The 14241-nt window shown below is 46.4% G+C and overlaps 1 protein-coding gene across 4 annotated transcripts in view; it reads right to left on the minus strand.

Moving 5' to 3' along the window:
* Positions 1-340: 340 nt before the first annotated feature.
* The window catches only part of Tmtc4 (transmembrane O-mannosyltransferase targeting cadherins 4), a 48096-nt gene continuing 34195 nt past the window's right edge, over positions 341-14241 (minus strand). The window contains exons 13-19 of one of the 4 annotated variants that reach the window (XM_010604615.3): positions 11842-11921; positions 11553-11660; positions 11318-11459; positions 6845-6959; positions 5746-5858; positions 3003-3072; positions 341-1716 (exon numbers count right to left, since the gene is read on the minus strand). In XM_010604615.3, the coding sequence (XP_010602917.1) occupies positions 1568-1716; positions 3003-3072; positions 5746-5858; positions 6845-6959; positions 11318-11459; positions 11553-11660; positions 11842-11921 (777 nt within the window). In that variant the 3' untranslated portion in view covers positions 341-1567. The other 3 variants (XM_033760963.1, XM_033760964.1, XM_033760965.1) reach the window with 3 other exon arrangements.

A 14241-nucleotide genomic window follows, 5' to 3' on the forward strand; every position in this document is an offset into this window, starting at 1 on the left:
AAGACGTTTGCTTTAAAAAACCAACAGAGCACACAGTGCATCCATTATCTGCCGTGCTGAGCGCCAGAGGGACCCAAGTGGGGAGCCGGCCGCTCCTCGGGGACCTGTGCACTGCAACTCCAGCGTGAGCGCCGCTGAAGTGTCTGGAACGTGACGCCGTCCGCCTGGCCTCACCGCGAGCAGCAAAGGCTGAGAGCAGCCCCGCGGTACAGTTCATCTCCTCACTGCCCTAGGCGCGCTGCTCTCCGAACTCGGAGAACTCCCTAAGACAACTGTGCGAAGCGGCCCCACTCTGGTAAGACGCCACAAACTAGAAAAGCTGAGCTGGTCGGGCAAGATGACATTTCACATTCGTTTGCGTAATAATTTTATTGCATAAGAAATTAGAGATTGCATAAATCATTAGGTCAACAGTATACAGAGAAAAACAAACCACATAAACATGATTATTGTGATCAAATCAAACAGGAAAAACCGCCCAGTTCTTACAAATTCCATTAGGTCCCCAAATATGACTCTTTGGGAGAGAAAATTATCTCTTGCATTTTCTGGCCAGTGACGTCTGCGGTTCCATTCAGCAAAATGGGAACGTGCTTTACAGACAAAAACATTAAAAACACAGGTACACAGACGCGTAGCCCTCTGAACACTGATACAAGAGAAACTGGAGTCAGGCGGCCCGCCTTTGCCTGAAGCATGGCTGTGATTTCCTGTCAGTTCTAACAGCCCGAGTAGGACAGGACATAACCTCCTGCGTTTGGAAACTGCTCGGGGTGGAGAATACAACAAATATCGCGGGAGGCCCTTTCCTCCCGCGGAGGACGAAGTGCATGAATAGACTGGATATTAAACTGTTCCACTCATCTGTTTATTTGCCCTGCCCAACACATAAAAATACAAATAAATATTTCCATACAAACCAATTTCATGGTTATACTGTAAAAAGATTTTTTAAAACCCCCGAATCTTAATTTACCCACTGTTGTCATTAAATAAAAATGCTAATATACAGACATACTTGATACTTATACAAATTGTAGGAGACTGTCATTTCCTGGCCCAGCTGGTTTTGTCTTCCCTGTTTTTTCAGTACCGAGGATCGCATTCAGGGAGACTCTACCATTGAGCTACATCCCCATGCCTCGCCCTTATCTTTTTGAGATAAGAGGTCCTTAAATTGCCCAGGCAGGACTTGATCTCTTGACCTGCTTGCCTAGCCTCCCATGTGCTGGGTCTCCTGGGACTCGCCACTGTGTCCTGCTCACAGCCAGCGTTTAATGATGCCAGAGGTCCACACACAAGGCTCACTTCCCAAATGCAAGTTCAACACTAGTAAAAGTCACCCAAGATAATTTCTTCTATTTAGGTAAAAAAGCTTTCACTTTTGGGATTTTTAGACATATTTTAGTTGTTTGAAAAAAATAGTTTTGATGCAAAACCCACATCAAGAATTCAAGACTATATCGCTGGTGCTATAATCTTTTTGCATGTCTGTTTTCACTGTACACCTGGAGAGAATTTAAAAGCCGCCTGACGCCCTTCACACGCAGAAGGAGGAGGACGAAGATCAGAGGCCGCTCTTCCGCATCTGCTCCAGCTTCCTTCTCAGCAGACCGTAATTCTCCTTGGTGCCCGCCGCCGCAGGGTCGAGCTGCAGGGAGATCTCGTAGTGTTTCCTGGCCAAGTCCAGATGCCCCCAGCGATGATAGAGCACAGCTGGAACAGCAGGAGGCGGGTTTCACTGGCAAGGAGTCCTCACTCACCGGGACAAAGGACTAAACGGGGCCTTTGCAAGCCGTTTTCAAAGAGCAGTGCTTAAAAAAATATTGTTTGTACCACCAACTTTACCGTTGGAACCCGCACTCCTTGGGGATTGTGCGGGGAACCCCTGCCAGGTGCCCTGGGGGCATCAGCTTACAGTGATGTTATTACACGAACAGGTTAAATGAACAGTGCAGGAAGGGTCTCACTGCTGCCGAGAAATTTCCAGGGAGCCAGGCTGGGTAAGATGGGGCTCAGGTACCGCCTAGAGCTCTGGCTATGCCCCCATCCAGCCTTGTATAAAGAAAAGCCTACTGTTCATTTATTTATTTGGGAACTGAACTCAGGGCCTTCACACCCAGCTACATTCCCAGCCTTTTAAAATTACTGAGACAGGGACTCGGCTGGGCTTGAACTTGCAATCCTCCTGTCTCAGCCTCCCAGATTACTTGGTTTAGAGGTGTGCGCCACCATGGCTGGCAGTCGTTTATCCTGAATGAAGATTTCCCCATGCCATTCAGCAAAGTAACAGCTATGTACTGCTAGTTGAAAATGAGGGTTCTAACATGAAGACCCGACTGTCACGATAGTTAAGCTTAATCATTAACCTGAGAAGCCTGACTGTTAACGATGACTCTGTAAGTAAACTAACTTTCTACAGGGCCAGGAAAAGAACTATTAATTTTTTTGTGACTTTTGTGAGAGAAGTGAGCAGTTCTGGGGGCAGCAAAGAGAGCTGGTGAAGAAAAACACTCACAGCCCGAGCATTTCAAATACCGGCAAGCTATGCCCCACGTCTTCAGTGGCCGGCAGAGTGGCAGAGGGACTTCTGGGAATAAACAGCTGTGAGTGCAGTTTTGGCTGAGGCACAAGCGAACACAGCAGAAGGGGCCAGGCTGGAGAGCAGGGCTGTGGTGGGAGGAGGAGGGCACAGGAGGTGCCTTGACAGGAAGCTTACTGTCCTAGGGTCTCACCCACAGGAGCAAGGCCCGACTTCTGACCCTAACATGTGGCAAACTCAGCCACAGCCCTGACAGTTCTGCACGGTCCTGGCCACGTGACTGCAATCTGTAACTGTCTCTGGAATGTTATAATAAGATTGCGTTTCGGTGCCAGATTGTGATAGACAGGCTAGCGTTGAGGAAAACACCATGACTCTCCTAACACTGATGTCACAGAAATATGGCTATTTCATTGTAAGTACACAGAATTTCAAGATTCAGATTGGAAACCTTCCTTACCTAAATTCCCATGGTAACTTGCAACATTTGGATTTGCTTTAATTGCCTTGAGGAATAAAGCTTCAGATTCCTAAAAAATAAAACACACCGAAAAGGAAGAAGTGTACATGAAGCAAAAACGATTCAGCTTCACCGCCTGTGGTTTTCAAACTTTTAACATCCCTGGTTTGTACTGCCGCACGGTTCTGGAAACAAGCTCTGAAAAGCCAGCGAGGACCCTGTGTGGCTGCGACAGTGACCACAGGACTCGGGTGAGTTTGCCATGAGCTCAGCCACTGCCTCCCGGAAATGGCTGTAGTCCTGAGACTTCAGCCACTGCAGATGAGGGAGTGAACAGAGCAGTGGCGAACCCTTAGCTGGAATCTGTGCCCGCCGATGGCGTGTTGCCAGGGCCACCCATGTCCTGCTCCCATCGGGGAAGGTGAGCGAGGTGGTCTGGTATGAAGCCGACTATGCAGCAGGACTGGCATCTCTGTGCAGTTCCCCTCCTCTGCCTCCTCCCTCCCTCCGCGCTAGGGGGTGGCTCGCCGGTCACACCTGCTGACCCCTGCCAGTCTCCCTGTGAAGCTAAGACAGTGCCCTCAGGTCTAGAGCCTCACAGCCAGCAACAACACATAGCGGAGGCTGAGGAAAACTGCAGCAATTTCAGTTATTTTGCATTTACAATAATGATCTGATGTTTACATTTTAAACAGTCACCTACACTGGAAATCTATTCAAAGAAACATATCAAGTAAAAAGACGCGGAAAAAACCAGAAATTCAGCTGAGTGAACAGGCCGTGGAAAGCCTCCGGGTTCCAGTTCAATGCAGGTGCCTAACTGGCTGTCAGCACCCTGGACAGCAGCGGAGACGTAATAGAGGACAGCAGGCTTCAGCGTCCCCATCAAGGAAGCCAAGCAGGCAAATGATAATATGAGGCAGCTAGTGGTTCGGTGAGGAGTAAGCCATCCTGAAAGCAGAGGCCGGTCTGGAGGGTGTGCACCCTTCTCAGCAGCCACCACGGTCCCACAGGGAGACATCCTCAGGCTGAAAACCCTGAAAACAGCACACAGCTGAGCAAGAGCAACAAGCACTCCACATTCTTAACTTAAAATAAAATGTGTTAAATGCTGGCTTGGTAGGTGACTGTGGCTTCAGGAGTTACTGCTGCTCCCCACTTGGTAGCTGTCCAAAGGTTCATAGTGAACCTGGTACCTCTGATTTTATTGTTTCCTCATCTTAGGCTCAGCACTCTGACCCTGACAATCGGGATGATAAAATGTGTAGAGAAACGGGAAACTATTCTGCTTCATGCGGTATTTCCTACTTTATCTAGAATAAGGGGCAGTGTGCACTAGAAGCCAATGAACCCTGGGTTCGGTCCCTTAATGGAAGTTCCAGTCTGCAGGATGCAGGGTGATAGAAAAATCAATACAATGAGCGTAGAGCTCCATCCTGAAAACTCAGGGAGGCTGGGTCAGAGGAGAACCCAGACTCCTGATCTGGGCCAGGGGGACAGCGGCCCGAAAGTCATCAGGAGGGAAATGTGAATAAAAAAGTAAAGTGAAACCTCTTAAAAAGCAATCTTTGAAGCCAATCTGGAAATGCTAAAAAAAGATGTCTAATGAAGCTACTAAACTCCCTGACATTCAGAAGGAGGGCGGTGCACACAGCTCAGTGTGAAGGCCCCAGTATTGAAAAGAAACGAGAGAGAAAGAGAGAGAGGAGAAAATTGTATCAACAATGACATCTAATCAACAGAAATGGAGAAGTAAGAAACTCAGGGCAAATGTCAATAGCTATTAATTACTTGCTACCTTTAGGCCTTTGGTCTCTTATGTAGACTCAGAGTGGTCAAAATAACACAGCTCCTTTTCGTGAAATAAGATATTTCTCCGTCACAAGGGCAAGGCACTGCTTCCGAGGTTGTGCCCTGAACGTCTGTCACAGGCCAGGCATGCTGGGCAGAACTGCAGGCTCCCTGGCGCGACCAATCCCTGAGACGTCCCCATGGGGCCTCCCTTGGTGACCGATACACAGCACCAGGGTCTGAGATCACCAGTATTAGGACCTAACTCCCCTTCAAAACAGAAGAGCCCAGGCCAATCCTCACCAAGCCTGGGTGGCCCTGAAGAGATTTGCTGTGTGTGTCTTCTGGTGTTTAGACATTTCCGAGGTCTTGTCATGGCCTGTAACTCCAAGGAGGAAAGACCCCACAAGCGGCAAGAGCCAGTCACATCCCCCATGGGCTGGTCTTTCTCACTCCTCTCCCTTCCCTTCCTCCCTCCCCTCTTTGAGATCGGGTCTCACTATAGCCCAGGCTGGCCTTGAACTTGCAGTGGTCCACCTGCCTCAGTCCCTGGAACATTGGGATTATAGCTGTGCACCACACACCCCGGCTAGTTTTTCTTTGGTGCAGACCACAACCCCACACACATACCCAGAGCTCCCGCCCACTTCCTGCGGGGTGGGACCGGGCATGAGGGGAGGAGCCGTCCCTGCACTGAGGGGCCCTGAGGACTTGCCACACCTCTTCCCCTTCCCGCGTGAGTGACAGCTGAGCTCTGTCAAGATGACACTGGGTTTGGCCCCACACGCCCAACTTTTGGGCGATTTCCCCCAGAAACAAAGGGACCAGGCCACCCGGTGCACCGCTCCACAGTTCCGGCCTAATCCGCAGGAGATGGTGCAGTGGTAACACGGATGCCTTCTGTCAGCTGCTGGCAATCAGTGCAAGAAATCACGGTCTGCGCTTTACATACCTTGTATTTCTGGGATTTCCCCAGCACGTTTGCCAAGGAGAACATAAGAGAGTGATCATTTGGTATTAACTCCAGTGCCTCTCTTCCGACTGCTTCAGCTTGGGCTAAATTACCTTGAAAGGAAAGAAGCAAAACTAAAAACCATGCTGGCGTTGTACTTGTGCTTTTGCCTCTCTCTGACCAGCGGGGCTTGCAGGCATCGTACACAATCATCATAAAATCCACACGGAAGCTGTAACACGCACACATGCGCACACAGGGTCACAGCGACTCAGCACAGTTCAGACGGAGCGCACACAGCTTCTGACTCAATTCTGTAAAGTCACGTAATACCTAGTTTTAATTTCCCCCAGCTACCGGCTGTACATGGACTGGAGAAAAGAAGTCTGCAAAATGAGGGCATCACAATAACCACTTCTAATTTCTGACTATTTCTTCTGTGGAGGTGCGTGCGCTGTATTTTCCTTAGAAGCGAGAGCCCGCTACTTCCTCACTCTGGTTGGATGGCTTGCTGCCTTTAAACCAGGACAAATTAGCACCATGATTTCTGAAAGGATGGTCGGGTTTGGGTTTTTTTTTTTTTATAAATAAGGGTTGCAAAAATAACTTCTGATTGGTTGGAGCTAGTGCTCGGCTAGGGAAACAAATCACCAAGTCATTAGCATTGCATTGCAAATAAGAATCCAGGGCTGACAGCGCAGAGCAGAGGCCAACACCCCGGTGTAGGCAGACCATACCCTCGGGATGTTGGCCTGCACCTCCCAACCCTAAGCCCAAGGCGCTTCTGCTGCCGTCCGGGGCCCTAGCATTCTGGGTGAGGCTGTGGCTGGCACAGGCCTTGGAATAAAGGAGAAATAACCACACTACGCCCTTCACGCTACCACACGGATTTTAAATTCGGCATCACTTCCATAATGTCTGGATCCTGATATACTCAAGGACGCCTCACTTTCTAGAGGAATGGGTGCTACAGCACCTAAGATGTGGCCCATGCTTATTTATTTTTAAACTCGGGAGAGGGCCCTTACTCTGTGTCTCCCAATTTTCAACAGAACTGTGCTGGGCCCCATTTCCCGATTCCCGCCCTGCCCCTCTGCACCGGTGTTGTCCAGGAGGATGATCATGTTGTTCCAAGCTAGGCTGTGCTCGGGCTTCAGCACGGTAGCATTTCTCCACGCGTTCAAAGCGTCCACGTGGCGGTTCAGATCTGCATACTGAAAACAACCCCCCCAAATCAATGTTCCAATTTTTGTGCTTTTTTGCTGTCTTAAGGTATTACAAACAAAAACCCAGAAAAATGAAAAGACAACTTAAGACTTCTTTACGGATCTAATTTTCCGTATCAACCCATTCCCTTTCAAAACAAACGCGAGGAAGTGGGTGTTACTTAGCGTCCCCATTTTACAGACAGAGGAACTAAGGCTCAAGGACATTAGTAACCTGCCCCAGAAATGGAGAATCTGGCATGACAGCCTGGGGGTACAGGTCTCAAGCCTGAGATATTTTAACTAGATAACCTATTATTTGGTGACTCCAGATATCAAATTGTATTTCAGGCCGAAAAAGAATTATTCATTATTCTTTTTCTACAAAGTCTCCATATCATCATTAATAGCATAAAATAATAAATATTTTATGTGATAAAAGCCGCACATGTCCAATTCACCATGCGAAGAACGATCGAGGATCTCTTCCTGTCTACATCAAGACCTAATACTATGAAAACATGTGTACAGCAGACCTACTTTACACACCCCGCGAAAATTCTCCCATGGTCCCGTAAGATCTCTCCACAGTTTGGAGGCTGGTTTGCCTCATTCAGGGAAGAGAGATTATCCACTGCTTTCTTTTGAGAAGGGATTTTGTTTAGCACCGATAACAACACAAAGTGCTGGCTTTCTATCTGCGTGGTTAAAAGCCACAGAGGGTGAAGCGGTGGATTCTTTCAGTGATCCTCTAGCCCTCTGAACTCAGTTCAAATGCACATTTCAACGGAAAGTACTTCGTCCCTTTAACTCTGCGAAAAGTACAAGTGATGGCGATTTATCAGTTTAAGGCTGCTTTCTTCCTTCCTGTCAATGATACATTTTTAACAGATAACAGAAATGTTCTGATTTGTTCCAAGTCCCACACAGGAAACAGATGGCAGAGTGTGCAAAAAAGGGTTAATGAATTCTGGAAACACTTATGAATATCCACTGCTAAAATGTTCAAATTCTCCATCAGACTCAGAGAATCAGCTTAAAATATTTTATCTTTTAGCATCGTTAAAGATATAAAAAGTTCAAAACAATCAAAATAATTTGAATGCTTAATTACAGCAATACTTAATTGTGTCTCTTTACTGGATATCTCAGTAACTGTTCAAGTCAGTTTTGCCAGCAAGGGATACACATTTGAGTCACTCAGACAAAATCTGTGGTGACATTCTAACACACTCATGACAACCAGGGTAAGTCCATTTATACAACACAATAAAACTCTTCATGTATTTTTCATTTTATGGCTATTTGTTATTATTATTTATCACAGAACAACAACAGGTCTAACCAAGTAACAGATGTTCATTTTTTTATACAAAATGAATAAACACTTTATAGGAAACAAGAGAAAAATGGTGATTTAACAAGAACTACCCAGCACAGAGCAGAAGGGTAGTGGTCAAGTTATTTGCCCATTAGTCCTTTTCCCACCCTTTCATACCCTGCTTTGGGGTGTGGGACTGGGAGTATGCAAACTACAATTCCCAGGTTCCTTTGCCACTTGGTTCCTTGTTAAGTCTCTGCTAAGTGTCGCAGGTTCAGATGTGCAGGAGAGAGGAGCAGAACCCTGGCCCAGCCTCAGTCTCCTCCTTCCTCTGGCTGTCTCTGAAGGAACTCTGTCCCCTCTCCACAGTTGTGGGGCTAGAGCAGTGGTCCCTCACCACGTCCTTGGCTCTCGGGTGTGACAGCTCTTTCGACGGACACCTCTTCAGCTCTGGTATCAGCCCTTCCTCCCTTTGCTTCCCATTCTTATGGGGTTTCCGTTAGTTATTAACCTCCGTGCTACTATTCCCTTACCATTTTATTCTTACAATTGTGTGACCAGTTTCCAGTGTTAAACCTGTAAGTTAAAATACTCGCCACGATTTTTCTTCTCTTCTACACATCCTGACTGACACATCAGCTCCTGTATAACGACCTGTCTCCAGTAATACCACCAACAATTTTTACCATAACTCTCTAGGACCACCAATATGGCCCCAGTAATCCAGCTCTTCCTAATTTCCTGTTTCACGAGAGAACTGCACTATATTACCTTCTTATCAGGGGTCCAGAAATCAAAACAAATTTCTATCTCCTATTACAACCACGTGACTTCTAAAAAAGACACCTTGAAGCCATTAAGTTCCTCTTATTTGCCAATATATAAATGGGTTGGTTGAGCTGTTAAAGACTAAGCTTTTAAGGCTTTTAAGCTGTCAAGTGGGCAAAAGCTGGATAATTAAACCACAATGGAGAGCAAAAGCCTTAAATGAGCAGAAAGGACAGGTGGAAGGGGCCATCAAACACTAATTCAGGGTAGCATGATTAGTAAACAACACCAAGGCCCCAATCTGTTCAGTGTTACAGACTGAGCTTCCAAGTGAACGAGTAATGAATCCCAGGAGTGGCGTGCACAATAAAGCTGTTATTTTACATTTGAGTTCCTTTCTTCGGATGCAACTCTCACAGAAGTTTCATTTAGCATCAATTTTCTATTTTCCAAATCCCAAGGAATTGTCTGAGGTTTTACTGCCTTCTCCCCCAGAGAGCTTATTGTGAGAACAGCTTTAGCTTCTCTCTAGTCTTCTGGCTTCACAGAGAAAGCTGTTTCTGCATCCAAGTATGAAACTATATCTTAAAGCAAAGAATTTTGAAATATAAATGAAAAGAGAAATGTATGCAAGGCCCAATGTTTCTGCAGAAAGTTGATGTGGGCAACAGGAATCTTGTACTGCTGCACCTTCCTTGCTCTAACTGCTTGTTCTGCTAGAGGGCCAGTCACATAGCTGCTGCCCTTGTCAGTGCTGGGGAAGAAAGAACTCTGCTTTCCACACTGCAGCAGGCCCAAAGAAATGGTGTCTTCAAATGGCATCTCTCAACTAAAACATGCTTTGTATTTTTCAAATAAACACACAAATCACTTCACTTTAATTTTATAACACAGCATTACCCATACCCTTAAAAGTGACTTATGCAGCCTGGGAAAGGTCAGTCTTCATCATTTGATAACCACGTGTCCCACCATCTTATTCCCTCCTTTCATAAAATTCTATCTCCACAGCTCACAAAACCATGGCTACCCATTCTGTAAACGAAGATGTGAAGATCAAAGGCATGCACACCACGGTAAAGACAGAAGCTGTGATTCCAATACATTTAAAGTAGTTAATGTTTTCTGGGTTACTCTCCCACATAGGCCTTTCTGCTCTGATGTGACTGACTTCCAGGTCAAAGTTCAGACTGAGCTGCCTCCCAGATGCAAGGCCAGTCACAGGGTCCTGGAGTTATGTGGGGGAAGTTATTATTTTTAAAATATAGGTTCTCTGTGGAGCTTCTGACTCCCTAAATCTTTGAGGGGTGGAGTTTTTTTGGATGTACAATCAGTTATGGAAACTATTGGTTTTGATTCACAAGGACCCCACAAAACAGAAACTTCAGGAGGTTAAAATAAGGCAAACAGGCATTTCTTTAGAACACATGAATGTTATCCCACTTGTGAGGCTAAGCTTAGTAAAATCTGGAAAATTATATATAAAGTTCTTTTTTAAAAGCCACATTACTATGTTTAGTACTTTCCAGTTTGGCTTAGAGGAGTCAACTTTTTTTCCCATAACAATTTCATGAAATAAATTTAAATATATTAGGAACATATATTTGGTTTCTTGAAACCAAATTAAAGAGTTGACTGAGGGGAGGATTTTACTATTTGCGTCTCATTTTCTTTGCCAAGGAAACCAAGAGCAAGCAGATCTTCACGAACATTCTACTAACAACAAAAAGTGTAAAGCTATTATGAAGCACACTGTTTTCTATTTCCATCAGATGATGTCAAAGCCCTTTCAAATGAGTGCCTCGACTCCTGGCACTGACTTTTGGGGATGATTCCCCTTGTAGTTGAGAGATCTGGTCCCCAGAGGAAGGTGGACAAGGAAGCTGAGAAATCATACTGTAGGTTGGCTTTGAGATCTCTTTCTATTTAATTCATGTTTTAAAATCAGAGAGTGACATTTATCAGGAAGTTACCCCCTTAAGTATTGATTTTCAGGGCAAAAGAAATTTTAAAAGTTTTAATTAACTTTTTAGTTTATTATCTTGGTGAATTCTTAAACTCAACTTACGGAAGTTAAGAGACTAATTCAAGTTAGAATAATTTTGAGCTTCCACATTACATGTAAGGAAATTAAATAGCTACCCTTAAAATGAGATATGTATATGTGAAAACACTTTATAAAGCAGGCAGTGCTGGATAGGTATTACCACTATTATTTTATCCTCATTAAAGGGGAACGCTGTCTTTCCTCCCGAATGGCCGGGGCACCTGACCTTACCAGTCGCCCAAGGTTGTAGTAGCAGTCTGGGTACTTTCTTCTGTGTTTGATGGCTGTCCGGTAACTCTGCTCTGCTGCCTCGAAGCGTTTCAGGCTGTTCTGCACTATGCCCAGATTCATCCATGCAGCAGCAAAGTCTGGCCTTGAAGAGCATTTTTTAAAATGATAGACAAGAAAAAGTAAGGCTTAAGCCTTATTTCTTTGTTCCCAGCATAACTCTAAAAACAGTGCTTACTGTATTTGAACAGCCAAAGACAGCAGCTCTTCTGCTTCTTGTAGCTCATTCCTTTCTTTTAAGATATTTCCAAGATTATTCATGGCATGAACATACTTGGGATTTAATCTGGAAGTTAAGAGACAAACCAACCCGACAGTTATATATAATTCAGTAGTTTCCCTAAACTTTCAGAAACTGATGTCTCAAAGTTGGGGTCATGAAGGGCACAGGCTTGTAATCTGAGAGCATGAAAACTGTACGTGCATATTCATGGCACTGTTTCTACGAGACCGTGCATGGTAGGTACCTTACTGCTTCCCGGTAATATCGGATGGCTGCTGTTTGGTTGCCTTTATCAGCCAGGTTTTTGCCAATGTTGTAGTGAACCTGAAAATAGAGATGACAATTTGCTCACCAGCAAGTGGACATCTTTGTTCAGAGCCTGGACATCTATCCTATCTTCCACCTGGAGATAGAAGGGAAAGGGATTTAGGGATTTAAAAAATCACCCACCAGAACTTTTGTTACAGGGGACCTTGTGTCTTAATTCCCTATCCTGTAAGAAAAGACTTGAAGGATGGGAGATAATAAGCAGATACATCATTAAAATATCACAGAAGGAAAAACAATTAAAGAACTCAGCAGAGAAAAGTAGACGATTACAAAGCTAGCTGTTTTTATTACTAATGCCCAAATCCCTGTTCTGTCCCCAACACCCCATGAAAACTGAGATAATTAAGCACACGGACAGGAAAGAAGAAAATAACTGTCTGCTCATTTTGTCCAAATCCATCTCTTTTTAGCATGACATCTTTTTTTTTGGTACCGGGGATCAAACTTGGGACCTTGTGCTTGCAAGGCAGGCGGTGGAACCACCGAGCTAAATTCCCCGGCCCAGATATCTTTTTGGGTGGCTTTACGTTACAAGCATTTAGCTTCTTACCTATTGGGGAGATATACATATAAGCCCCCCCAATTCGTATGCTGAAATCCTAACTCCTAACATGATGGAAGTGGGAGGTGACTGGGGCACTGGGGTAGAACCCTCACGAAAGGAATCCTCTCGCTCTCTCCTCTGCATGTGGGAAAACAGTGGGAAGGTGTCATCTCCGAGCCCAGAAGAGGCCCCTACCCCTGCCAAGTGCCACATCCACCAGGGCCTTCACCTCAGAATACCCACAGAAACCCTTGCTCCCTCACTCTGCATCGGGCCACCACAAGGAGCTGAACCTGTTCAGTTGTTAACACCCAGGTGACTGACCGCCAGTGGGCTCTGACCGAGGGCCATCCGATGCGGCCGCTCGTCCCACGGCTGCTCTCTGACCACCCAAGCTGGTCTCCCTTCCGAGCGGCTAAACCATGTCACCGAGTGTCCTGCCTAAGGCTGCGACACTGGACCAGAACGTGTTTTCTTCTTACCACAGCCTGCTGGTTAGCAGGTGCAAGGGGAAGATGGGCCGCCCACGCCACAGCGTGCAGACTCCCTCATTCACACTGCCTTTCTCCTCCAAGTAAAACCATGTCCCTGTTATGCGTTACGGACATAACACAGTGTCCCCCAGATTCATACAGCGACCCCCTAGTACGTCACGATGTGACTCTGGAGACAGCATCTTTCGAGAGGTAGTTAAGGTAAAATGAGGCCGTGTGAGTGTGTCCCAACCCGAGCAGTCTCCTTATCACACAGAGAAACGTGGACACACAGAGAAAGGACACAGAGGAAAGAGCACAGGGAGAGGACGGCATCTGCACACCAAGGTGAGAGGTGTCTGAAGAAACCAGCCCTGCCCACACCTTATCTTCATCTTCCAGCCTCCAGATCCTTGAAAAATAAAGCTGCCTTGTTCAAGCCACACAGTTGCAGTATTTTGTTACAGCAGTCCAAGTGCAGCGAGCAATGGTTTAAACACATTCAAAGAAGGCCACATATGCGCACAGCTTCAAAACTGCCTCTGAAACTAGAACCGCACTCGGCCTACAGTGACGGCACACGCCAATTACACTTGTGTTTCTGGAAGGGGAGAGGGCAGCGACAGCCTGCGAGTACACGTGTGACAGATGCCTGTTCATACACGGCCAGTTTTATAATACGGACGTTTGTGCTGGCCTAATTCGGTGAAAGGAGTGACAAGCAGCAAAGTCGCAGGTGAGAGACACATGGACTCCTATGCACGGCACAGCAGAATTTAAACTTCCTGGACCAATGCAGCATCCATTCGTAGGTGCTTTCGTCTTAAACGACAGCTCGGAGGTGGCTCGGGACGCCATCGGGGCTAAAGATGCTAAAGATGGCTCCTCTCGCAGCTCCCCCGACTCCAGCCAGAAGGGTGGGGCCTGCGAGGGATGTCCTCGTGGCCCCAGGACACAGACACAGCTTCTACTTAGGTTCCCACAGGAGCGCCCACCTCCACCCTGCAGGCCCCCGCTGCTTCCCTTTGTTCCGGGCAAGTTCTGCTCTGTTAAAGCTCAGACAAAGGAGTGCAGCTGCCCTCTGCAGTACGGACAGTGCTCTGTTAGCCTGCAGAATCCAGGGGGACCGAGGCAAAGGAGTGCACTCCGGACCTCAGAATCGGATGGGGGAAGTCTGCCCGTGCTGAGAAGGAAGCCCATAATTAAGACCCGGTGAATGGCTCTCCCTACAATTTACACAGAAGCAGTCCTGTAAAGAGCACACAGCTGCCGTGATTGTAAAACAAAACAAAACACA

The sequence above is a fragment of the Fukomys damarensis genome, unplaced genomic scaffold, assembly GCF_012274545.1.
Source record: "Fukomys damarensis isolate Sample0158 unplaced genomic scaffold, DMR_v1.0_HiC HiC_scaffold_6, whole genome shotgun sequence".
NCBI classification, from domain to species: domain Eukaryota; kingdom Metazoa; phylum Chordata; class Mammalia; order Rodentia; family Bathyergidae; genus Fukomys; species Fukomys damarensis.